Below are 26,379 nucleotides of genomic sequence, written 5' to 3'. Positions count from 1 at the left end.
CACTTTACATTTAATCTTGCAATGGAAATCTATGCGTCTAGGTTTGGATGGAAATGACATCCTCAGCATGTCACCTGGTATAAGTTCTCACATGCATAAACAAATGTCCAAATTGTAATTGTTCCTTCTCTTGGTAATGTGTGCTAAGCGACCACCTCAAGTCAGTGTGTTTTGGTTTCGGGCAAAGTGCGTGTGGCATATCTACATTTGATCTATTAATTTAACCTGACATTGTTTACGTTGTAAGTTGACAGGCTGATATGTGTTATCTGTAATGTGGGGAGTGTGGAGCGGGGGAAGAAACAAGTTTTGCAATAAAGTCTGAGAGGGAGGCCTGCTATTGATGCATTCATTAATTTTTTTTTTCCCTTCAATTATCTGGTTAATTAATAGCTCAGAGGCTGTGAGGAATTTGCAAAAATGCAGTTATAAAACTAACGGTCACACTCGGCTTGTATATTTGTCATTCCAAGGGAATCCAAGTAACAACTTAATGAAACGAACCACTTTTTTGAGGTTGTGCATGAGTATCACATTTATGTTTGTATTGGACTGATAGGCATAACATTAAAACAAAAAGACCCATGTTAATTGATACCTATAAAGCATTACTGATTTCCTGGTTCAAGTCATGATTTTCCAGAGCCATTGTAAAAGCTGAAATGTTATGAAACGGAGTTCCTTTCCAATATAGTTAAAGATTCCAAAATGATATTCAGAAACTGATTTCAGTCTGTGAAATCTAAAAATGGATTGTTATGGGAGAAAATAAACTAGACTCACGAGCTGAAATAGTATGCTATACATTTGTCAGTGTTATATATTTTTTATTTCTTAAATTAAAGATTACACTTTTGCCTGATAGAATAGCTCCTTAACGGTGTTCAATATCTGGTTAGACCATGTGGCATTTCAACTGTGTTTGGCAGTTTGGTTCAATTTAGGGTTTTTTCTGCATACATTTGATTTGATTTAAGTTGTTTTCATGATGCTTCATGAACCACGACTAACATCTCATTTTTCACAGTGTGAACTATTGTTGTGTGCCACTGCCCTCTTTTATTCTGTGTGAAGTACTCATCAAGGCAGGGCCCATTTTTTTTACAAAGTATAAAGGAGGAAGTGACAGGGTCATCAGCCAATGCTAAAACTATTAGCAAGAATCATTAAGTAAAGAATTAAATAAGTAATCCACATGAAAAGGTGATGGGAGGAGAGAGAGAGAGAGAGAGGAGCTAAAAGGGGCACGGCCGACTGAAAGAGAGTAGAATGCCACTGTTTTGTTAGTCTGACCTTTGTTTTGGGCAAACAGATTTAAGGGCGACACAAAAGGAAAGTCGGTGACAGGCAACAGCTGATGGAGGATATGCAAAGGAAGGGGACATGCCTGGAGGGCTCCATGGTGAAACAGCTGAATAGTCCCAACAGATACATATCGTCTGTGAAGTTAGATGAGACTCCGCACACTCTTATGATTGCCCCTCCCTAACTGGATTCTTTCTACTGGTCTTCCTCCAGGGTTGCAGAGAAGGACAAAGTGAAAACAGAAGAGCAACTACTGCACACGCCATGAAGAAACCGGACTCAACTAATCAGAGACTGAAAAAGGTTAGGGCTCCGCTCTGCTTGTCTGGCAGTAATTATGGCCACAAAGAGAAGAGGATTACTCCACTGTCCCATCCAGGGGTCCCATTAGTGGGACTGCTTTTGTTGGCCACCCTCCCTTTTGGAGCAAGCATCAAACAAAGTGTCCCCAGAGTCAAACTCGGTCACAAAGGTAAGAACTGAAAATGTGTCGATTGATTCTGTCTTTTAGTGTCATTTCAGATTCTAATTTATACTTTCATATTGTTTAGCATCCAAGGCAGTCTAAGCAAAATAATATTTTTATGGTAAATATATGAACTACATTGCTGTTTTTGCTTGTGTCATGTGTTGTGCCATGCATGCGATGTTTTGTCTATACCCCTTACGTTTTGTTCCCACTTGTCCTGATTTCCTTAATTTTGTGCAAACATGCACAGGTAAAAGTGGAATGAATATTTATCTTTATAATTCTCTGTCTGAAGGCTTTTCTTTCCCCCCTCTAGTTACTTTATTTGACTTTAATTCCAATCATGTTAGAATTAAATAGTTAGAATTTCTTTAATTTTTTTTTTTTTATGATTTTAATGACAAAATGAAAATGCTTGTTACACATAAATTGCACTGTTGTTGCAGTCCTGACATGTATATCTTCGCCGCATGTAGACCCTATATTAAATGTTGATGTTCGTCCCCTTGGCCCACAGGAGAGGTCATCCAGCCTGCTGCTTGTGTATATATTTGGCCTCAGCAACACGTACTGTGTTCATGTGTTTAGATTGCATTGTGCCATCAGGGGGAACCTGAATTATTGCACCCTTAAAATCACATTCTGAACTTCGGTATAGACTTTACTTAAAAGGCTCTGTCTCCCATGCATCGCAGCAGCTACAAGAAACCACACAAATGGACTTCAGTCCTGGTCCATAAAAGTGAATCCCCTCTGTGATCTAAAAGTAAACTCACTCTTGACTTCAGTCTCCAAAAGCACCCTTTTGGTCAAGGCTTCCAAACTCCAGCATGTCTGGAAATAGATACACATGTATGTCGTGAGTGTCCAACATAAATACATGCAAGTGGCTGTAGGAAATAATGATTGCTTGGGACAATGTTTACTCAGCAGTTAGGATAGCATTAAGGTCTACAGTTTGTCTTGTTTTATGTTTTTATTCCGAACAAACCAGTCGATAAAACAAAACTGTTCATCATGATTGTATTTTAATGTAGTCGTATATCTGAGACCGCTTTGAGACTCTATCAGGGTGTGCCTTGGCTTTGACTTTAAGCCCAGCTGACCAAACTTCACTGTTCATTCAGGAAAATAATTTCTTCTCTATGAAGTGGTTTCCTGTGAACTTTAAAGTAACAACAATGGAACAATGTCCATCTTCGACTTTCAGTAGGAGCGTTCGAGACCTGTCAGAAGCAAAACTATGACCTCGGGCACACACACGTCATGCAGGCATCTTGTCATCATCTCAACAGTGCTCTCTGTGTAAGAGCACCACCACCCAGCAGTGACCACTCTTCGAACATCACCCCCCACCCCCACCCCCCCACCACACACACACACCCCTCGTGAAAGCATAGCTCCAGTGAGTGAAGGCCGAGTTGATCAAAGTGAAATCATCACTGAATGAGTGAACACCTTCCAAAACAACAGTTTCAACTGTGAACTTGTGAACTTTACTCTGAAAATCACGTTATGGAGTTTAGGTTTCATCCACAGGCACAACTCGGATAACATGGCCTTCTGCCAATGAGAAGTGAGATCATCTGCCCGTGACGTAAATCAATTCTTTTTTTTCTTCTTCCAAGTAAGATTGTTGGTATGCTTTTGTTCTTGATGGGAAGTTTCGCCATATGCCTCTCATCCCACATTATGGGGCCTTAATTAGTCAAATCACAGTAAAAAGATGACTCATCGCGGTTTTTGTCAACAGTTTTCCATTACGGTCATTTGCTTAGTGAAAGTAAATTTAACACACATTTCACCAAATTACTCGAGCCTGTTCTATATCTCATCCTGATTAGCTGCAAATCGGAATTATTGTGTGACCTAAAGTTTAACACAGAATGTCTCGATACTTGGTGTTTCCTGACAATATGGACAGAACATCCTACACCGCAAAACAATGCACAACTGACTATGTGATTGAGGAACCTGAAAGAATACAGTCTTATTTGAGCAGTTTTAGATGCAGAGTACAGAAAGGCTACTTCTGTCAAATTTTGTTCTCATTTGGGGGCCTTTTCTTTGGTATATATAACATTATAATATTGTGTGCACATATAAAATGGCAAACATCATAAACTAAGTTTCTTTTCAAAGTCTGAAAGCCATGGCTTCAAACGTTCATGATGATGTCTAAATAATGCCTATCTAAAAACTAAATAAGCGTGGCTCTGCAGCACCGCTGAGGTCCAACAGAGGGGCTAATCAAGAGATTGTTCAGGGTGTTGAGGGCTCTTCTCTTTAGAGAGAGGTGTGATCTCTACACTGAGCAGCAGCCGCTAAGCAGACTGTTTCAATGGGCTTATAGTGCTGCGTGTTTACAGAACAGATTACTGTTAGCCAAGGGCCAGCAGTCCTAATCTCTCTGTAAGGTTTAGTCTTCTAGGGGCATGATGTATGTGAAGAAGTGAGATATCAGCATGTGGGGGTTCTGCTTGGGTGTGCGCCTGTGTATAGGAGGAGGTATTAAACTGGGCTACGTGGTGTGGATGGGGTCCCAGAAGTTCAAATATTAAAGGTTGGTAACCTCTCCAATCCTTCACACCAAGAGGGTAATCACAATGTCAATCCTTTCAGAGTGACTCCCACAGGACTCCCCCACACTGAGCCTGTGTTTACTCGGGGCATGTCGCTATACTGTTGCACTGAAAAGACCCTGGTGATGGAAGAGATTTCCTCAGATCAAGAAGATCATGTAAGAAAAACTGAGCTGAGAAGACAGACAGTTCTTTTTGACTCTGAGAATACTTTCTTTCATATTGTGGTCCAAAACCAGTGAATGAAAACAACCTGTATCTTTGAACTCTTCATATACAGGACATAAAAAAATGTGAAGCCGCAGGTAGCCCACCTGCTCTTACAATCATCTAATCCAGTAGCAGAGAGCTTCTAGGCACAACAGCTAGAAAAACCTGGGTGCTGGAGGGCTTCCTTTTTCATAGCTTTTTTTTTTTTCTTCTTTTTTTTAAGAAAAAGAGGTTGAAACTATTGACTCTATCAGGAAAAACATATTTTTAGAATTGAGTTCACTGAATGTGTAACGGAGAATATTTTGAATAATAAAATAAGCTTTGACGCAAAACTGGTGTAGACATTTTATAGATTTACCAGAATGCATCTAACTAGTAGGAGTTGTGTGATAAACTAGGCTACTAGGTGTTGAAACATCTTTATCCAACTAAGAAAAACCCAGATCTAATGCTGTGTCTGTTAAATATCTCTATTATGTGAAGTATGTGCTGCTCTATTTTCGTATTTGATTCTTTTTCTTATTCTGTTTTTATACCCTTGTAAGCTGCAGCTGCATGGAATCTAGAACAAATTTCCCCACGGGGACAATAAAAGTATATCTTATCTTCTCAATCTAACATTGCCCAAATTGAACATCTGTTGCTTTTTAAGTGTGTGTATGTGTAAAACTAGACCAATGGAAAATCTCACGACAAAGATATCTGATCGTTCACCTCTTGAGGTATGACACTGCTCAAACTTCTGCTACTGTATATCTTCTCTGTCAACACTGCAGCTCAGGTGTTGAACCACAGAGGATTAGTCCGTTTTAAAACAAGTCAAGACTGTTTTTCCCAGGAAGAGGCAACCTGGTGCTTGTCTTTGGGATTAAACGGCATAGAATGGGTTAAGCCTGACAGCATAATCCTTTTGAAATATGTTTTCAAGGGCTGTAATTTGATGTGAGATGGCGCATTCTAAAAAGTAAGCTGTATACTTACATGGTACTGCAGAGATTTGTTAATCTCTTGGTTTGTCTCTCTCTCTCTCTCTGTGTCTGTGTGTTGGCTAGAACTACTGCAGGCTGGCAGTGTATCTCTCTTCTTGGGCCCCTCAGACGGCCTCCACTCCCACTCGCTGCTGCTGGATGAGGAAAGGGGTCGTCTTCTGCTGGGAGCCCGGGATCATGTCTACCTGCTTGACCCTGACAATCTGTCAAAAGCTTCTCGAAAGGTACATTAAAGACAGGAATGTAAAGATTACATATAAAGGTAAAAAAAAAAAAAAGATATGAAATATGCCTTCCGAGCACAAAATGAAGCCAAGAATGAACTGAGCGTCATAAATACACCACAGCTCTTGTTTGTTTCTGTTTAGGGCATTTGGTATACTTGAGAGGTTGTTTAAGTAGACTTCAAAGTGTTGACAGCAGTTCTCAGAGCCTGCACCCTTTGACAGGTGGGTAATGTGGAAAGAAATTGAAGTTTCAGTCCTCTGTAAACACTGACTGATCTAATCCTAAGACACGTAAAATCCTGCCTGGAGTCACTAGAGACGTCACAAGTTGTTTGTGACACACAACCCATAATAGAATAAATAATCACTTTGCTTCAGTTCATGACCACCTTTTAAGTGGGGGGATGCAAGATTTTCTTTTTTCACAAAGCTTTTTTACTTGATCACACTCAACTATTGTTATAAAGGCTCTTTCACCTTTCAGTAAAAAACGCTTGGAAGACGTCTGTCTGGTAAGGTCAGGGTCATTGTGTTCGGGTCACACACTCGCATTGAACTGCATAAGTTCCGTCTACATTCATGTAGCACGGCATTCAGACAGACACACAAATGCATTTGGATTAGTGCCATATGCTCAAGTTTGTAGATGTGAGTGTGTGTTTATGCAGCTGAGGTCGATCTGCAAGTGTGTTTATTTGATCTTGGTCTGGTTGTTTTAGCTCACTTCTGCTCTCAAAGGGTTGCCTGTCTGATGGCAATGCCGGAGGAAAATGCACCTAAAGTGTATCTCGCCGAGCCTCTTGGGATCGGCCCTTGATGGTGAAGATGATCTGTTCACGCATACTTGGGATTTGTGTCAGTGAACAGGCATATAACTTTGAAGGGCCTCACAGCCACTAAAACACAAATATCATGCTCTCCAACAGTCCAGGTGTTACTCTGGTACTTTGATTTCTGCCGAAGATAGCTGCTGTGTTGTAAACTTTTTTACAGAGTCTTAAAAAAAAAAAAGAAAAAGAAAAATTGACTTGGTTAAAACTAGGTCACTCATATTTTCAAATGGTGCGTTTCAAAACCCGTTAAAGCTCTCACACAGGCACACGGCGCTGTGTCAACACATCACGCTGGAGCGCTGATTTTCTGCGTGAATTCCTGGGCTTTTGAATACATTTGGCGATGGCTCTCCTTGGTGGGGTTTAGAGGAGGCAACACGCTAAGCACATAAGCCTGTTATAACACATGTATGAACATGGTGAGGTACGTCAAAGGGACACTGCACATTCTGCGTAAAATGATTTCTCGTACCAGCGCGTGGAGATGGGATAAGTCTTTAAGTGGCATCACCTATTTAGCTAAGGATTGAGAGGATTAGCAAAATCAAGCCGGTTCTTATTAATGATTTTATTAGGCTCACATGCCCTTCCAAAAAACTAGTGGAATAGAGAAAAAAATTTATTGTAGCCTTTTTAGAGCATTAGGATGCAAAACTCACCGTGGAATCTAATAAAATGGTCGCCTCTTTATTCTAACTTTTGGGATAAATGGAAACATCTTCCACTTGAGATTTTATCTAGACTTGTGTGGCAATGGGAAGTCAGGAGTTCACTTTGTAGACGGACATTTCAAAAGGTTTGATAACATCTTATATTCTACTCTATAATTCATCAGTACAACGTGCCCAGAAGCGTAAGTACAAGAATGACACTGTTGTGAAGTGTTTTGTCTTGTGTGGCGATGGCATTTTGAACAAAGTTTTTATAGCTTCAGCTAAAATACAGAACAAAGAAAATGAAGATATAATTGATTTGATAGTATAAAATCTGGAAGTGTCGATGTATACTGAATACATGGGAATCTACTGTCAGAGGGCTGGCTGATTACAAAAGTGAATGGCTCATATTTTGAAAAAAATAAATAAATAAAAAAATTTGTTCTATTATTAGATTCACTGGCCTGCTCCAAGGGACCGAATTGAAATGTGCGAATTGGCCGGCAAAAATGCAAACGTAAGTGTTTTCTAAAGTCTCTTTTCTTCTCTACACTGACATCTGTCCACACCTCATATGTTGAAATACACACCGATCCTGTTTAATCGGAATTTCCTTTGTAACTCATCCCTGTTCTTTCTGTCTCTTCTTGCGCCAGTTGGAATGTGCTAATTTTATTAGGGTCCTCCACAATTACAACCGAACACATGTCTATGCCTGCGGGACAGGAGCCTTCAACCCCACCTGTGCTTTCATTGAAATCTCTGGACACAGAGAGGTAAAAGATAGAAGCGACTCACAGCAGGGAAATTTCTTTTAACTCGAATGATTGAATTTTGTAATAAACATTTTCCCTCTTGTCTCAGAATGGTGTATTCCAGTTGCGGTCTAATACTGAGGAGTCCGGCAGGTTGAAATGTCCCTTCGACCCCGTGCAGCCGTTCACCTCAGTCCTCACAGGTAAAAGGATTTTGGGAAGATTACAATACTGAAGTAGCACTTACTACCTGCAAACTATAAGTTTATTCCTGCTCAGCATAGTTTTCTCATGAATATATGTTTCTGACCTCTCCGCTTCTATAATTGTGTATTCTTCTCCCTGGACCCATCAATCAATATTTTGGTCATTTTATTTGTCTCAGGCAGAAATACATTGGTCGGCAGATAATTGTAAACAAGTGTTTAGTGAGACTCTTTGATATACCGTTTATAGAAATGGAAATCTCTGAAAGCCTGCATCTTTAGGTCCACTGAGGTGGAAAGGAACCGTCAGATTTATTTTCTGTCATACTTATTTGTGCGTGTGTGCAATTGCAAATATAGACGGCTGACACTTTAACCTTTTTTTTTTTTCTTTTTTTTTTAAGACTAGGATTACTGGATTTATTTAAATTTTGTGGCTGTACAATCATAAGAAATGTGCAATGACTGAGGTATTCTGCTTCAAGATAACTTCAACTTTCAATATCTGGAAGTTCTTTGATGTTTTTGTTTTTTTAATGATCTGAAAAGCTCGTATTACAAATGTATGACACACTGGTGAATCTGGCCTGTGATGGAAAGTGTGTTCTGCAGAAGTCCTGTGAGCCACCATCATTTCTAGTACCTGGGCACAAAGCTCTATGTTTATGCTTGTCGTTTTTTATTTTCCATGTACAAAAAGTCAAGGAGTTGTGGTTATAAGTATAGATACTAAATCCTTTCAATGGTTTCAGGATAGAAATTATAAAGGTTAATATTCAGAATGTGTTTATTTTTTTTGTCATTATTATTGACTTGTTCCCGGTTTTGCTTCAGATCAGTACCTGTATGTGGGCACATCGTCAGACTTCCTGGGCAAAGATACGGCATTCACTCGCTCCCTCGGCCCTCCACCTGACCAGCACTACATCCGCACAGACATTTCCGAAGACTACTGGATCAATGGTACACACATGCATTCACGCATCCACACCAGCACCCTGAGGGCACTCAAAAGTTGTTATTGCTTTTTTCACCAAACTTCCAGCCTCTCTGCTGACACAAAGAGCCTCCCTGTGCCCTCAGGATGGTTATTGGCATTCCAAAGGGAAGGAAACAGCCCACTTATTCATTTAGCTTGAACTTTTATATGAATGCCAGAGCTGAGCCGGGACCACACCTACTGGGGAATTTACAGTGGGCCAGTCTTAGTCACACGGCCACATAGCCACACACATACATGCACCGAGGACGGAGGCTTCTCTGCATGCATCTTCAGTCTGGAGTGTTTTACAGCCGCTGATGGGTTGTCGTGTGTCAACAGTTGTCACTGAGATCTAAATCCTTACACATGGTCTCCACTTTTCACAACTACGTGGCCAGAGAGGTTTGGAGTAATACTCTCTCTCTCATTTCCTCCCTCTCTCTTCCAGTATGTAAACAATGTGTTTGCGCATATGGGTGTCTATGTGTGTGTGTGTGTTGGGACAGGCAGGCAGAACGAGCCATCCACTTCTCTGTTTTTGTTCCTGTGAGCCTGTGGAACATCTTTCCAGTGCTGCATGACTAACAATGACCTTCTGTCGAGCGTGTTTGCAGCCGTACATTAAGCTGTTCCAGTTGGGGAATCACCCTCTGGTGATTGGCTCGGTTTCTTGGGGTTGAGCTAATGTTGATGTAATGTCACTGCAACTTTAAAGCTTTTGCATTTGTTCCCCCGTGAATTGGGACACTGATGGCAACATGCTGCTGCTATTTTATCTTTCTTCACTGCTGTTTTCCTACATTAGCCTTGTTCAATATCCTGGAGTAAGAATTAAACCTTATTTGTCTTTTAAAAATAATTCGCCAAAGTCTTTACATAGTATAGATATTGAAGTCTTTCTATTTCACAACTGTCTATTTTTCAACAAATATGTTGCGGCATGTTTTTAATCTTGCTGCTCCAGAACACCTGAATTAAATAACTGTGTCATCATGAAGCCTTAAAGGAAGCCTGACAATAAGTCAACCATTACAGTGTTTCCGCAGGAGCAAGGCAAAAACATGCAGGACTGTAGCCCTCCATCCCACCTCTGGTTCAGAGGAAATATTAACTCTTTAACTGTATCATGTTTTTACTTATCCGTAGCTTTAAAAGTTCAACTTTAAAAAGAGATGGAGAGATGAATGTGTATGCACTTTTTAAATGAAGCCCATTCTTCTTTGTATCCATGCTAAGATAAAGTATGGAAAGTTTAACACCAAACTCTTCAATTCTTCAGATGTGTATCAAGTGTTTTTAATTAAGTTTACCGTTTTGTTTACTTTTAATGTACAACTTACAGGTAACAGTTGATCAAATAACCAAACATAAACACAGAAGACTGTTGCTTTTTAAAAAACCTGTTAAAATAATAAAAAGACATCATATACTTACTGCCAGAGACATTACTCAAAACAATTTTTTATTTTTTAATGGATGTATAACTTTCCGGGGGAGCTAAGATATATCTTTATAATCTCAAGGTAAAAAAAAAATTGTCCAGAAAACAATCTATGTTCAAATGTATAAGCTGATGATACTCACATTGTGTTTACGCTCTGCTGCCCCCAAGAGGCCAAAAATGCAAATGATTTATTTTATTTTATTTCTTTTCCCCTGTACTGAATGTTTTAGTCAAATTGTTGCATCTGTTAGTAAGAGGATATTAAAGGATCACTGCTGCATGATTAAATATTTCAGAACCGGTTTGAAATTGAAAGGAAGTAAACCAAAGTGTTTCTGAAATAATCAACATTGTCCTGAAATTGCCCCCTTAACACCAGTAAAGGTTTAAGGTCTGTGTGCAGCCCAGAAGACCTTTAGTTTAGTGAAAAGCTGCAGTGATAAATCAGAGCCCTCTGCAGAAATAAGAGGTCGGCTGCAAATAAACATGTGGTTAGTGCAATGTTAATGCCACCTCAAGACATGGCAAAACCATTATCTCCCATGTTTTAACGCTCTTCCCTCTCTCTTTCCCTCTCTATGCCTTCAGAGGCCAGGTTTATATCTGCTCATCCCATTGCAGACACCTACAACCCAGATGATGATAAGATATATTTTTTCTTCCGCGAGGTGTCGTGGGAGGGCAACGACAAGAGCATCCTGTCCCGAGTGGCTCGTGTGTGCAAGGTGAGATATTACTGGAGCAAGGTGTGGAAAGTGGGCAGTGCTCAGGCACAAAGGGGGCGATTTGATGAATGGGTGAACAGGTACTGTACTGTGAGAAGGAAGGAGATGGAAGAGACTGCAGTAATATAGATGGATGTCGAGGACCAGGTAAGAAAGGAAAGGACGAGAGAGTGCTTTGAAGAGGGTATTAGTTCTTTATGGTGCTATCACTGAAATACCACACTATTTACAAATAAAATACCATTACAACCTTTTCTTCTAATATCATTTAAACAAAAAAGGCGAAAACATGAATTAAACAGTCTCTATTAATCTTATAAATTGGCTTCATGGCAGTGAGTGACGCTGTCCTCCTGAATAATGGCGCCTTAAGTCACCAAACATCTTCACTCTCCTGATTAACGCTTAACATGCACTAGTGGCGCATCTGCATGTTCACACTTCATGTGGAACTGTTGCAGTTCAAAACATTTTGTAGGGATCACGACTTTTGATCTGATCAGCTCTTTGTGTAGGAAACTGTAGGGTTATTTCATCATCCTCAGGAGGAAGCATCCCCAATATATTCTCCCTTTGTAGTCATCGGAGTTTGTCAGGGGTAGTAAATAATAGCTTTGAATCCCATGTGCTCCGCTGAAAGGCCATTCATAGTTTTACTACCTGGATTGTCACTTAGATCAATGTAGATGACCGATATGTGTGCTACATTTTTACTTCAAAAGATTTGCTTTTGCTTTCTATGAAAATAATAATAAATAATTCCTTGTGATACTGTATAAATCAGACATGTATATAGAATAAACTTCCCTGACAGAACCTGCACACGTATTCTCTCAATCACACTTAAAGCCATTTGATCAGCCATCATTCAATAACATTATTTTTTGCTGCAAGCACCTTCGCAGACTTCAAATGCGTAACCGAACGTGGAGCCTTTTAGTGGCGCTTTCTCTCCGGTCAGTTGTTGGTTTTTGCAAAAGCTTTGATGATCATGTTTCACTGGCTGTAAAGTTCAGTTTGACAGTGTGTCAAAACAACAGTAAGCTGTGATGGGCACTGCACAGCTGACTGAAGACAGAGGCGTGACAGATTCATGATCGGGGAGCCTTCTGTAAACCACGCAGTCTGCTATTAGTCATTCGAAATGGAACGAGCCGACACAGCAAGTTCGCGAGCATTCGAAGATCTATTGCTACATTCTTGGAGAAAAGCTTTTGGTGTGTTTATGACTTCAGAGTAAGCTGTAAGGCAGACTGGAAGGAGATTCCTCTGGTTTACAGCCCCTTTTTTTTTGCTTACTCTCCCCATTTCTCTCCCTCGCTCTCGCTCTCCCCTCTCACACTTTCCATTTTTCCTTCACTTTCATTATCTGCAAGTGTGTTATTCCCTCCATGTAAAAGGAATAAGGGCACTTCACATCAGACCTCTTTTGAAGATCGTGAAACATCCTCATTAAGTGCTTACATTTTCTTTTTGGGGGGGGGGGTCTCTTAAACACAAGTGTGTTTTTGTGTGTGTTGAACCATAACCGTCTCCTCTATAGTGCTCAGTTTGTGCCCTGGTCCAAGGGGTTCTCATAAGTTTTCCATGTGGCACAAAGAGATGCACTTGAAATCTTTCACCAAAGCTCCGTCAAAGGTTGCAATTTAAAACAGCAATTCAAATGCTAAGAAGAAACCTGCATTATTAATCAGCAGCCTCACTTGATTTTAGTGCTCTCTTTCAACATGCACTACTTACACTTGTTTCTTTTCTTCCTTTCTCTTTTTCCCCTCTTCTCCGAGTTCTTTGTACGCTCTCTCTCTCTCCCCTTTGCTTTTCTATCACTCGCGACTATAATTATATTACCAAGAAGCTCCCCTTTGTGCGAGTTAAATAAGCAACTCCACCAGAGGCATGCGGTTCACCTATTTATTTTCTTAATTAGTGAAAGAAATCCGAGTCAGGCTGTGGTGTGTTTTGAGACTATTGGATAGTTTACAGTTGGGCTGTGGTTAAGTACAACATGTGTATTATTAATTGTGGTTGTCTCCTGGTCCTGTCGGACGGCTGACTGTATTTTTGTGCGGTTGTGTTTCAGAATGATGTGGGTGGGCTGAGAAGTCTGACCAATAAGTGGACAACCTTCCTCAAAGCCAGACTTGTGTGCTCCATCCCTGGACCCGGCGGTGTCGATACTCACTTTGATGAGCTCCGTAAGTCACTGTGAATTTATAAAGTAAAAGAGAGAATCCCATGAGAGCACTTAATACTTGTAATACATGTAATATTAAAAGTCCCTGGTAAATAAAATCGCCGACCAAGATGGCAGCTACAAGCATCATAAAAATATGATGAAAGCTTAAAACATACATTTTCAGCCAGGCTTTTAATTAATAAAATGTTTATTTATTTGAATATGTTCATTTTACTTTGGTTTTTCTTTTGCCATCTTCATCTTAATATATTTTTTTATCCATTGGCTTATTCATCCAAACTAGTTTTGTATATTTTCATTTAAATTTGTATTATTATTTCAGTTTGATCTGCCTTAGCTGGCCTACGTGGTTTTAATATTGTTTTTTCACATTGGGATTCATTGTTGTCATTTTATCACTTTTTATTCATTTGTATTAATTTTCAGTCCACTTTGTGTTCATATTCTATTTTTTATCGTCATTTGTTTATCACTGTATCAATCATCCTGAAAAGCACTTTTAATTCTACCAAACTGAAAGAAATGCATTCTATATCAATTAAGCTCATTTGATTGAGGATGTGGGTAACGATAAACATGTTGAAGCCTGGATAAGTTTGGCTGTGCTCCCATCTCAAATCTTATCTTTGTTGTCAGAACTTATCATTTGAATATTATCAAATTAACTGATTACTTGTTAAAACACTATATGTGAATGGTCTGGCGTTGATAGTTATTGGTGTTTTTAGAGCAAAATGCATTTTAAGTAATGGGAGTAATTGGTATTGCATGATGGATAAGTCGCGTTGCTTTCAGACATGATTAAAGCTTTTCTCTCTGTGCCTTGATATGTAAGAAAATCCTAAATGCAGTATATGGTGTGCAGGTTTTCATTGTTATTTTCCTCTTTCTTGCAGAGGACATCTTTGTACTTCCTACCAGAGATGATAAAAACCCTGTAGTGTATGCCATCTTCACAACTTCCAGGTAAGGTCCCCATCATCATCACCACCTGTGATCTTTTCCTTTTCCTGTTCTTAATCTGACCAGCTGTTTCCGCTTCGTCTCCAGCTCTATTTTCCGTGGCTCTGCAGTGTGTGTGTATAGCATGGCAGACATAAGGGCCGTGTTCAATGGACCTTATGCCCACAAGGAAGGGCCTGACCACCGGTGGGTGGAATACGAAGGAAGGATCCCGTATCCTCGCCCCGGAACAGTGAGTTATCAACCACACAGAAGAGCACAGAGACTATCACAAATACTCACTCCATCGCTTCAAGCGACAGATGATTCTGTGCTTACACATTAAGTATAATGCTCCGCTCTTGTCCTAATTACAAAATAATAAACATGACCTGATTTAAAAGTGTGCCTTTGTTGATTCAAGGGTGAAAACCTCAAGATGCTGTAGGGCTCACATCTGCACATACAGTCTCATTATGTATGACATAACCTTGAGTTTGATGAGGTTACCGACATGTTAATTAGATTCTCATTCCACTTTGTTTAGAAAGATACAATCAAGGGAGGGAACAGGATGCGTGGGGAATTTGGTGCAAACCTCAGGTGTACTGCTGGAGAAAGCTCTCAGTTTGAGCTATACTGTTACAGAAAAGGAGGGAAAGACAGATGTTCCACATGTGCTTCTCCTGCTGGAGTTTTCCGGTTGACCACCAGGAGGAGACACACACCAGTAAATTGTCACTAAGTGAGGCGATGGAACTATTTTACATTCAATTCAGGATCACTAAGTTTTTAAAATCTCTATCAAGGACCAAAATCATCTTTTGATTTCAGAATATTTCCACAAGATCAACTGTTTCTCTTTTATCTTGTAGTGCCCCAGCAAAACCTATGATCCAAGGATCAAGACCACCAAAGACTTCCCAGATGAAGTTGTCAGCTTCATTCGATTCCACCCTCTGATGTATCGCTCAGTCTACCCTCTGACTGGCCGGCCTGTGTTTACTCGTGTCAGAGTGGACTACACCCTGACACACATTGTGGTGGACAGAGTTATGGCAGATGACGGACAATACGAAGTTATGTTCCTGGGGACAGGTAAGACACATGCAGTACATTTTCTACTAGACAGCGTTTGAAAGTTTAACTTTGACCAGCAGAGGGCACTGTCTGTAATAAGATAATTAAATGTGTAAAAAAAATCTGCTCATCTGTATTAGAATTTGTACATCTAATACGATTTGTCAATGTGTACAAATAGTTGTCAATACGTACAAATATATTTGAAGCTGAAAACAGGCTTTTCAACTACAAATACTAAAAATACAGACAACTCTACAGTTACGAGTCCAGCAGTTTCACAATTGGCAGTTTTGTTTTTACAAGTTTACAAGTTTTTTTGCTGCAGTTCTGCCTTGACAGGATCCAAAGCTGTAAAGCCCTGGGTTTTGCTGCCCTGAGCTCAGGTTCACATTGACAAATTCTTTTACACATTGACAACTCACTTTGGACAGACGGATTGGAATACTAACAGAAAACTCTTCCTATGCATCGACAAATCGCTTTGCTACAATAATGCCCCCATACCACTTGTTCCCTCTGTATTGTTCTCAACCCATACTAAGAGTGCTGATGGTGTTTTGGTGTAGTTGATGGGACACTGTTCAGGGTTGTCCTCTAATCTCACACCTTATCCTATAGCTCATCATTTTTTTGTAACTCTTCAATGTATTGTGTAACCTTTAAACCACGGTCTATAAATGGTCTGGTGGTGACTTTAAATGGGGCTTCACCACAAAATGCACCAGAAATAATCTCTTTTTGACTTACTGAGGTCTTGCTTTTTTGTGAATGAAAACTATTCACTCCACTTTGTTGCCTTCTCTTGCTGTGTTGTAGACGTTGGCTCAATTTTAAAGGTGGTGAGCATCACACAAGAGAACTGGTCCACCGAAGAAGTGGTGCTTGAAGAGCTTCAAGTGTTTCAGGTTTGATTCACAACACACACACACACACACACACACACACACACACACACACACACACACACACACACACACACACACACACACACGTCCATTAATCTATTTGAGTTTTGCTTTTTGATAAATGTTTTGCAGTGAAATATTCATCATGCTGTTGCTATAAAAACTCTGCGACATTGATGGATTGTCTGAGTAATTAATCCCCAACAACAGCCATTCAGCAATGTGCACTGATGTCAAGCTGATGGGGTTTCTCTTACTTGTTGCAGAGTCCCACTCCCATCCTCAGTATGAAGATGTCTTCTAAGCAGGTTTGTTCTCATTTAACTGATTACAATCTCATTTGACTTTTGCCTTCATTCAAGCCTAATGTAACACACAACCCTCTCTGTCTTTAGCCCATTTTCTTGTACCTTTTTCAGTCTACTGCCTCATTATCTAGGGGTCAGGGGTGTCAGTAGACACTTCAACCCTAATCACAGCTTCCATTAATCTCCTGCAGAGTTTGACCTGTGTCTGTGTGTGTTTGTGTGTGTGTATGTGTGTGTGCTCGTCTACTTGTTGGTGTTTTCCAGACAAGTCGGTGCAGATTCTCAAACCTGCAATTTTGAAGATAGTTTGCATTGTAAAAGCCTCAAAACGAGTTTGTTTCAGGTGCCAATCTATCATTGTAATTGAATAATGTGTATTAGTTACATAGTCATTGAAAAACATTGGTGGAACATTGTTTGAGCCAAAGTTATTCTTGAACATAATCTAAGGAAAACATTTTCATCTGTGAATAATGTGAATGTTTTCTTTAAATAAAATGTTTTTCCAGGAGTGATACAATATTTTAGCTTTATCCAATTATTCTACATGAAAGACGGTTTCATCTCAGGATCTTTCACAGTTCAGCCCTGCCTGCTCCTGTTTTACCTTCTATATGAATGTACCATACTTTTACACTGTATACATTTCCTTCTCTAACCGAATAAATGCTTATCATGGATAATAAACTTGAACTTGGAAGGGATTTGTATGTTTGTCTCTCCTGAAGCAGTGTTGTGTTTTACTGCAGCAACAGCTCTACGTGGGTTCACGTGAAGGACTTGCCCAGGTCTCGCTCAGCAGATGTCACCTGTACGGTCAGGCCTGTGCTGAATGCTGCTTGGCACGAGATCCCTACTGCGCCTGGGACGGACACACGTGCTCTCGATACATCCCTGCGTCGAAGCGGTATGCTATAAATATGATACTTGGTTATTCAAATATTGATATGAATAAAACAAATAAATCCTAGATTGCGGTGTGGCTTGATTTAAAGCAATAAATCTTAAACATCGAAGCGATCTAACAGAACAACAAAAGAAAATATGAAAGCAGAATTAGATTCCTGGTGAAGCCCATATTCCTTGTATGTTTCCCGAAGCTGTCAGGAGGTTAGGTTTTTTTGCTAAATATATTTGTGTTTCGGATTGCTTCATTTCTGCAGCATTTTTTTCGTGCCGGAGGGTTTTGGCTCCTTTCAAGTAATGATTAGCGATACTGTTCTTCAGCTTATTAATGCATCTGTCATTCCACACCACCAGAGTGTTGTCCTTGAGGTGCAAAAGGATACCCATGTTGTTTTTCTCTGTTTCTGTTGTGTGCTTGCTTGCACGAATTCTAAGCTCTACAGAATCCATACCCTACAGTTAGGGGTCAAGCGGTCACATTATTGGCCAGTGGGGATGCTGTTACACTTTGTGCTGCAGCAGAGGCCCCCGCTTTTGAAAGCAACCCTTTGAAAGCAGATCTTCAGTGTCACCGAATGTAGGCTACAGATGTCTCATCACGTAGAACTTGCAGGAAGTGGAGGAAGAAATCAATACAAACTGATGGAGCCCAAGTGAATTCCATCAAATCAGTTTCTTTCATATTTAATACTATTTTTAAGGAGGAAAAGAATATATTTATGCTTTTATCTTCACAATTCTCATTGTTTTGGGCTTTTTAGTTAACTTATAGACAACAATAAATAGCTTTAAGAATATTGCTTCAGGTAGATTCGCTAGATGCAAATTTAACATTTGAAAAAGTCTTACCATTAAAAATGATTTGAAAATCAATTTTGTTATTTCCTTTGCCAAGCACTTTATTGGACCAATACTCATTGGTAACAATAATGCAGTTGTACATATTAAACTTCATGATGTATTAACAACTAGGTAATTGAAATCTCAGGTGTTAGGTATTCACTTTGTGAAGCTGTGCATCTCGTATGTCATGGTAATAGATTTGAACGATGGCCATTTATTCTTAGACTGTGTGCTTTTGTGTTTCAGGCGAGCGAGAAGACAAGATATCAAGAATGGAGATCCTGCTAATCAGTGCTGGGACACAGAGGACAGTATGTACTCTTGGGAGATTGTGTGTTTTTAACTTGCAAAGACAAAAACAGGAAAAGAGTGAACAGATGCAGTACACAAGTTATTTAAGATTTTGCATTCATCATGACTTGATTAGAGTCATCTGATCAGACCCAGATTTATTTTACGGCGTGGAAATGAGCGCATGCCGCCATAAAGAAGAATCATTAAAGGCAAGAAAAACAACAACTTCTGCATTCAATAGAATATCTCTATAAAAAAACGAAACAAAAAACACCCCCAACATCATCAGTTTGGGATTACATAAGGACAAGTAACCGAGTCAGACAATATTCACCTAAAAAAGTTAAGTAGGTTATCCAATATCCTTGCAATTTATCTGCCAAGTATCTTCAACAACTGATTGCATCGAGGAGTGATACTGTCATAATCCTAATTAAAGAAATGATCCTAAAACAATTAGGATGGTATGTTCACTGTAATTAAACACATTCAATGATTTGATAATCTTAGAAATCCACATTTTATTCCCAATAGCAAAAAGAGACATTTTACAATATTCCAAACATATGAGCTAATTTTGAATGGAATAATCTTAAAAAAAAAAGAAAAAAAAAAGGTTGGAACAGTGGCAACGGAAGACTGAGAAGGTGATGTGTTGAGCAGCTGGACTCCTGCATCAGACAAGAATAGGACAACTTTCCTCAACAAAACTCCAGAAACTGATCCTCTCAGATGTTTCCAGACAGTGGTTGATCAGAGGGATGATCCACAATGTTAAACACGTTTTCACATGTTTCTATTGCCATCAAATTCAAAATACCTTTTTCATGTTTCCTCAAAAAAAACTATGAAACTGAGACACACAACCATTTCATGTCGTTGTTGTTGTTGTTGAATTGGGAACAAATGTGGGTATGTGACTTTTGCAATGTCATCATTTATGCAATTACTAGCGGAAGTACGGCTCTGTGAGAAACAAACAAATCAACGCTCTTGGATAACGAGTTATTTCTTCCCTCTATTTTCAGGTTTCGGTGTGGGGCGTGTCGAAGAAAAAGTTCTGTTTGGAGTGCAGAACAACTCCACGTTCCTGGAGTGTATCCCCAAATCTCAACAGGCCCAGATCCGGTGGTACTTCCAAATATCTGGATCTGAACGCAGGGAAGAGGTCAGAGAATACGCTCATCTGCATTTGTTCACACTCACCAGCTAAAAACTCATTTATCTCCCCCTGGAGTCTGGAAGTGTTTTGAGGCTCTGAACACTACCTGGAGGGCTGCGTTTTTTCATGCTTGGTCAAAAACAATAGAAATGGCAGAGCCAAAAACTAATGTTTGGCCCTGCATGAATGTATTATGTAAGACTTGTAAGAAGTATCCAAAGAACCTCATACTTGCCCTTTGACTCACTGGCTCTGAGATCTGATATTCAAAGCCTTAAGCAACTGTTTTTGCACCATCATGTTTGCACTCATGAGTGTCCAGGGCTTTATTTTTTTGAAACTCCTTTGTCTTTAAGGAGAATGAGGGATGACTTAACCTTTACTAGATCCTCCCAGTGCGAAGGGGATGGGCAGTCATCATTCTCTTACAAGAAAAGTAATAAAAAAAAAAACCACAACAATACTTTATATCATTGCCTATTTTTTTTTATCCAGGAATTCTTATTATTCATACTGAAGGAAATCTGCTATTGTTGTGGTTATTTGTCTTCTTATACGCTGCATGATTTCTGAACAATACCAACAGTAGTAGTTGAGAGAAATTAAATATGAAGATTTTCTCCAAACAAGCATTCTTAGTGAAGCTTTCATGTTAATGGTATTTCACTGGCAATAGGTAAAGCAATTTAATTCATACAGCTCATTACAGAAACAAGACAATTCAAATCTACAAACCTGAACAGCAAACAAAGCAGAAAACGAGCAAGTAAATATAGAGAAGTATCATTGAAAACATTAAATTGTAAAATAAAGTATGGAATACAATAAACAGCCAATGTAATGGCAGGGTTATGATACGATGAGTGGTTGCTTCACTGATAGGCAGCAGCAAGCTGATGAAGCTCTTTAGTCTTTTTTTAAGAGTTCAGGCTTTTATTTATGTGTCTGGGTCCTTGTTCCAAATATTTGGTACATAAAAAGTAAAAGCAGTTTCAACATGTTTTTGTTCCGACTCTTGACACAAAGTATGTTCGATCCAGACGAGCTGAAGTCCAGGTGATTCATAGTTTAGCAGTAGATCAGGAAAGTGTACTGTGTGCCTGTATAAATCCACCAACCCTATTCCAGTGGACAAATTAGGGACGGCAAATTGTAGTTGATGGACTGTTTTGAGTTTAAATGGACCCTCCGAGAGGCACCCCTAATCAAAGCAGTACGCACTGTTAGATAATCAACAGGTATAGGACTGGTTTGTTAATGAATAGATTAAAACAATACATTGACTGCTGGGTTTCGGAATACTTATAAAAAAATAAAAAGGTTTGTTTTGTGTGAAAAGGAACTCATTGATGATGACACTTGTCTCCTGAATGAGACGACAGCGACAGGCTTACTCAGCACCTCAGTGCCCTCCTCCCCTCCCCTATCAAAACATCCATACTATCCCAGATCCACTGCCCCTCTTACTGCTTTAGCCCACTCACTCCCCCTTTCACACTAGAGTCATTTACTCCCACCACTGCGCTCCGTCTTCTCTCTTTCACGGGCGAGTATAAGCACGGAGACAGGTGCAGAGGCCACTAAAGACCCATGTGTTCCTTTACGGGCTTGCACAGCAGAAAGTCTTGTGTTTTTTTGTCTGTGTGTGTGTGTGTGTGTGTGTGTGTGTGTGTTTGTGTGTGTGTGTGTGTGTCCGTGTGTTTCTTTATGAACCCCCCCACAGCGGAAATCATAACAGAGCACTCCCTACGGCCAGCCATGTGTTTAGGGGTAATGAACACAATGGGGTATTTTCTGTGTTTGTGTGTGTAGGCATACAATGATATGTGACCTATTGTACTGTAGACAAAGTGATGAAGGAGTGAACGCGGGAGTTCTTCCTCTCTCAGGTTTGTTATGTGTTAGACACAGAAGCAAAATAAAAACAACCAAATGTGTTTAAGACCGGGGATCAACAGCAGTTTGGCTCGTTTTTATTACGACCAAGTGGCAAAACATCGACTTGTGTATTTATTTATAAGGTTTAGCAATAAATTGGAAGAAAGACCATCTGGATGTAATAATTCCTGTTACTTATTGTGATGTTGGTCTTAATGCTGGTTTGTTGTATGCATGGATGCAATTATGACGAAACCAGATGGTTCATTAGGATTCAACCGCTATCCTGGAGGGAAAGAGAATCCTAATAGTGCAAGAGACATCGCATAAATAAATTCCATTATTCTGCACGTAAACGTATCAGGTACCACAAGTCAAACCTAAGAAACAAGTTCAGGGGAATTTCAGGTTACTTTCATGTTTAGTTCTTTATCCTGCTCTTAACCTTTAAATGCAGGCAGTTATAAACAGTATGTCAGAAAATATACAGTGGAATTTAAATTATATCTGTGGCGATCAGTAGGGTGCAACATCAACTGAATGTTCAAGTCAGAAATGACACATTAAGCTGGATTACAGACTCCTGTCAGCTGTTGAGAAGCAATAAGAAGTCCTGCATCTCACACGTTTGTACCTGTAATGTGTTTACACTTGTCTGATCCAGCCAAAAAAAGTCCTGTGAAGTTAGTTGGATGTAGTATAAAAAAAAAACAACAAAAAACTGTAGCACAGTTTTGCATAAAACTGTCTCCAATCTTTTGGGTTTTCTCTTTTATTGGTGCAGTGAAGTTCACCCAGTCTCACAGCTGTGCTGCAGGTGATTTTTAACATGCAGGTCACTTGTCCTTCTCCGTTTCCTTTTGTCTGTCTTACCTGTCCTCCAACCTGCCCCATCAGTCCCACCCTAATCTTTCCTCACTTCCTCCCTTCACGCCATTCAGCATGTCTATTTTGTTTTTCCTCTCACCTTTTGAGATATCTCTACAACTTCTCACAGTTTGTTTTTTTTTTCTTCCTCTGGTGTTCCTAGTTTGTGGCTAGAAATCCTCAGCCAGCTGCAGCCAACACCAATACTCCCCCTCCTCACATGCACCTCATATCTTCTAATAAAAGTCAACTATTAAAGATATGAGTGGGAATAAATGCTGCTGCGGTTCTCTAAATGTGTGTTCTTTTTTGCGCATGTGTGTGCGCACGAGTATGTATTTACCTCCTAGAGCCTAGCATGCTACCCAAAAGAAATGCGTTAATAAGAAAGGCATGGATGATGTTGAAAATCTCCCACAGAGCCCATTTGAACAAAACTCCTCCTTCCTAAAATCGTGGGAAATTCTCAACTTCTTAACCTTCTATTATAGTTGTTGAAAGTAAACAATAAAACAAAATATTATTTTATTTGGTTCTGCCACACCCATTCAAATGCGTTCCAACATGGAAATTAGCATTTCACTTTTTGTACAAGCACAGACAACTCATTACAATAATATAATTTCCATTATACTTCACTACTTTTTTGTTTTTTTTTAGGCGTTTGTTGATTTAATCACATTCCTGGAAATACACAGACACATGCACGCAGGCCCATAAATGAAGGCAGACCATCTGTGCGACTTTAAATGTCTGGCATGGCTGTTTAGTCTCAGATGCCTTGACTTTTTGGAATGGGTGGCTTAAAAGACAAACAAATAAGCATATCAATAAAGATTGTATGGATTTAAAGTGAACAGAGACTTGGAGAAGTGAGATTTTTATGTGTTGAATACCTATTCCATATGTTAAGTCAAGTCGGACTAGTGTGTCAGGAAACAAGTACGTGATAGGAGACAGGGTGGTGAGTCTGACGTGAGTAAGGGTCAATATCCAGATCGATTTTGAAGCTGGTGGGTCTGCCTTTGGCTGGACAACACATCATCAGTGTCAGACCGTGAAGCCACAAAAGGACTGCACATGCAGGAGAAAAAAAAACCACACACAAAGAGCGACACAAAGCTACAACACTCATGCGGAGGGAAATTTATGGTAATATTCTGCCCCTCTTATCAGCTACACCTCAAGGGGGGGGTCATCACAGGGCTGTGGGAGGTATGCTTTTGAAGCAGCCACACATGCAGAGAAACACACACCCACACACACACACACAGTTCTGGCTTTTTCTCTTTCCTCTCAATACAGCTGTGTTGTTTTAGGCTCCGACAGCAGCCACACCACCTGATTGAACTATGGTTGCTAAATAAAAAGAGTGCTGTAAAAAATCACATGCTACCAACCATCACTGACAAACACACACACACACACACTTACCCCCATAACACTTAGCACGTACTCTCATTATGCACCTAAAGATCTCTCCACACCATATCTTGCTCTCTGCCCCCCTCCCCCCACACTGTGGGTGATTCTCGCCACACCCAATTCAATATGCTTCCTCTTCCAGGGGTCAGTGCCTTGTTTAACATACCTTGAAGACAAATCTTGCATTGAAATGTATGGGTGTCCACTTGTAGGCAGATGTCATGTGCAGGCAGACTGATTCTCAGTGGGTTGGGCCCAACCCCTAAACTGTGAAGTTTGCATGTTTACCCTGTGCATGTGCAAGTTTTCCACTGAGTACACCGGTTTCTAAACACAGTCCAAAAAAACAAAACTTGTTTCTGAAGTTAAACTGGTGTACTCTGCTTTCACCTATAGTCAGCTTGGATCCCCCACACTCAAGTCAAATAAAGCAGTATAAAGGATGGGCAAACAACACAGCTGCTATGTCACCTTCATCATCTTCTTCTTCTTCCTAGGTTCGACCAGACGATCGAGTTGTTCACACCGAACGTGGTCTGCTGATTCGTTCTCTCCATCCCTCCGATGTCGGGGTGTATATCTGTGTTGCTCAAGAGCACACGCACTTCACGCACACTCTCCTGCGTCTCACACTGCAGCTTGTCACACATGGACAACTGGACAGGAAACCAAAGCCCAGCGAAAGCCCCGCAGTGGAAATACACCACGCTGCAGAAGCCCGTCAGCGGTATAAGGACTACATGAGAGTGATGAGCTCTCCATTCAGCTCTCTTGAAGAGTACTGCGATTCACTGTGGCTGGATAAGAAACATTCAAGGGTTCGGGGGCGAGGCGTAGGAGTTGGCAAATGGAAACATATCCAGGAAATGAAGAAAAGCAGGAACAGGAGACACCACAGAGCGGAGGAAAAGATGGGACAACAGGAGCGAGGGAGGATAGTGAGGACGGCACAGCAGTGAGGAAAGAGATGGAAAGCAACTAATAGCTGTGTGTATTCATTCACTGGTTCTAAACATTAAGCTGAAATGACATAACTGTCAAATTTGAGTGTCAGATGTGAAGTTTTACTCTTAAGTTGATGTAGCATGAACAACATTGACCGTTCAAAAATGTAGCGGTCATTGCAAACCTTTGTTGGTTTCGTGATTTACAGGTGCATGTCGGAAAACATAGAAGTTAAATTCCCCTCGACTTTCACAGGAATATTGCTTTTTTTTTTTTATATAATCCAATATCTCAAAATGGTTCCATATCTCACCAGATCAGATGTTTTTCCAGTTTTCTGAATTGAAAACCACAAATACTATTGAAATTTCAATAAATGCTGTAAACTTTTAGTTTGGGTGTTGAAATATTGACGAATCAATTAACTTTCTTTCCAGTGCTATTCATAGTCTTGAAGATACACCTGTGTACACCTGCCCTTCTTTGACTCCAACCATGCCTCTGAAAATGTTTTTGAATTTCTCATTTTTCTTGGAAAAATGAGAAATGTCAAATATTTGAAATACTTTGATTGAACTGAGGTTACAATGGAAGTTGAAAACTGAGACTGAATTATGCATGAAAATTACTACTTTGTGTCTGTCATCTGATATTTCAGTAAAGCCATTGGCAGAGGATAATGACATGGTTTGTGACTCAATCAGATTCAACTTTTATTGCTTTGCTGAAAGTACACTCACTGTTAGAGGTAATGATGTGGTTGAAGTGCTAAAATTGTGATCTCATAAAAAAAAAAGTTTGCTCATGTTGAATGACTGTAAATATTTATATGAACATGTACAGGAGACACAGCATGCCCAAGTTAGTTCTATTATTGATGTGTGTATCTCTAGTGATAATCATGTGTTATGTTTGACAAAATTACATATTTTTGTACAATTCCTTCACTCGTATGTACTGTAGGTTCAATAGATGTTTTCATTATTACTGTTTTTGCTGCAGATATTTAAATAAAATTGTTTTGGAGTTACTGTTGACTCAATTGCTTGCTCCCACACATTCATACATTTGCGGGGTTAATATCGGTATGCAGAAAATCTACTGCTGCAGTTGGAGGCACTGTCATCCATACAGCAGGCATGCTTGGAATGGGTTAGGGTTAGTTCAACTGAGCCTCTCCTGATATAGCAACACAAGTCCCTGTACACTGTATGCAGATGTCAGAATGATTCAGGACC

General features: G+C 39.9%; 1 protein-coding gene across 1 annotated transcript in view; it reads left to right on the top strand.

Moving 5' to 3' along the window:
• sema3d (sema domain, immunoglobulin domain (Ig), short basic domain, secreted, (semaphorin) 3D) overlaps window positions 1–26,172 on the top strand; it is a 31,765-nt gene extending 5,593 nt beyond the window's left edge. The window contains exons 2-18 of the mRNA XM_080475421.1: window positions 1,519–1,777; window positions 5,622–5,782; window positions 7,729–7,791; window positions 7,931–8,050; window positions 8,139–8,232; window positions 9,070–9,198; window positions 11,250–11,386; window positions 13,467–13,581; window positions 14,480–14,549; window positions 14,634–14,778; window positions 15,401–15,623; window positions 16,425–16,513; window positions 16,780–16,821; window positions 17,571–17,728; window positions 18,817–18,881; window positions 19,893–20,032; window positions 24,694–26,172. Coding sequence (XP_080331547.1) covers window positions 1,570–1,777; window positions 5,622–5,782; window positions 7,729–7,791; window positions 7,931–8,050; window positions 8,139–8,232; window positions 9,070–9,198; window positions 11,250–11,386; window positions 13,467–13,581; window positions 14,480–14,549; window positions 14,634–14,778; window positions 15,401–15,623; window positions 16,425–16,513; window positions 16,780–16,821; window positions 17,571–17,728; window positions 18,817–18,881; window positions 19,893–20,032; window positions 24,694–25,155 — 2,421 coding nt within the window. The 5' untranslated portion in view covers window positions 1,519–1,569 and the 3' untranslated portion in view covers window positions 25,156–26,172. The remainder of the gene's footprint in view (window positions 1–1,518; window positions 1,778–5,621; window positions 5,783–7,728; window positions 7,792–7,930; window positions 8,051–8,138; window positions 8,233–9,069; window positions 9,199–11,249; window positions 11,387–13,466; window positions 13,582–14,479; window positions 14,550–14,633; window positions 14,779–15,400; window positions 15,624–16,424; window positions 16,514–16,779; window positions 16,822–17,570; window positions 17,729–18,816; window positions 18,882–19,892; window positions 20,033–24,693) is intronic.
• The last annotated feature ends 207 nt before the right edge of the window (window positions 26,173–26,379 follow it).

Source organism: Lipophrys pholis, assembly GCF_963383615.2.
Source record: "Lipophrys pholis genome assembly, chromosome: 11".
NCBI lineage: Eukaryota > Metazoa > Chordata > Actinopteri > Blenniiformes > Blenniidae > Lipophrys > Lipophrys pholis.
The sequence above is the reverse complement of the archived record's forward strand: the minus strand, read 5'-3'. Positions and strand labels throughout refer to the sequence as shown.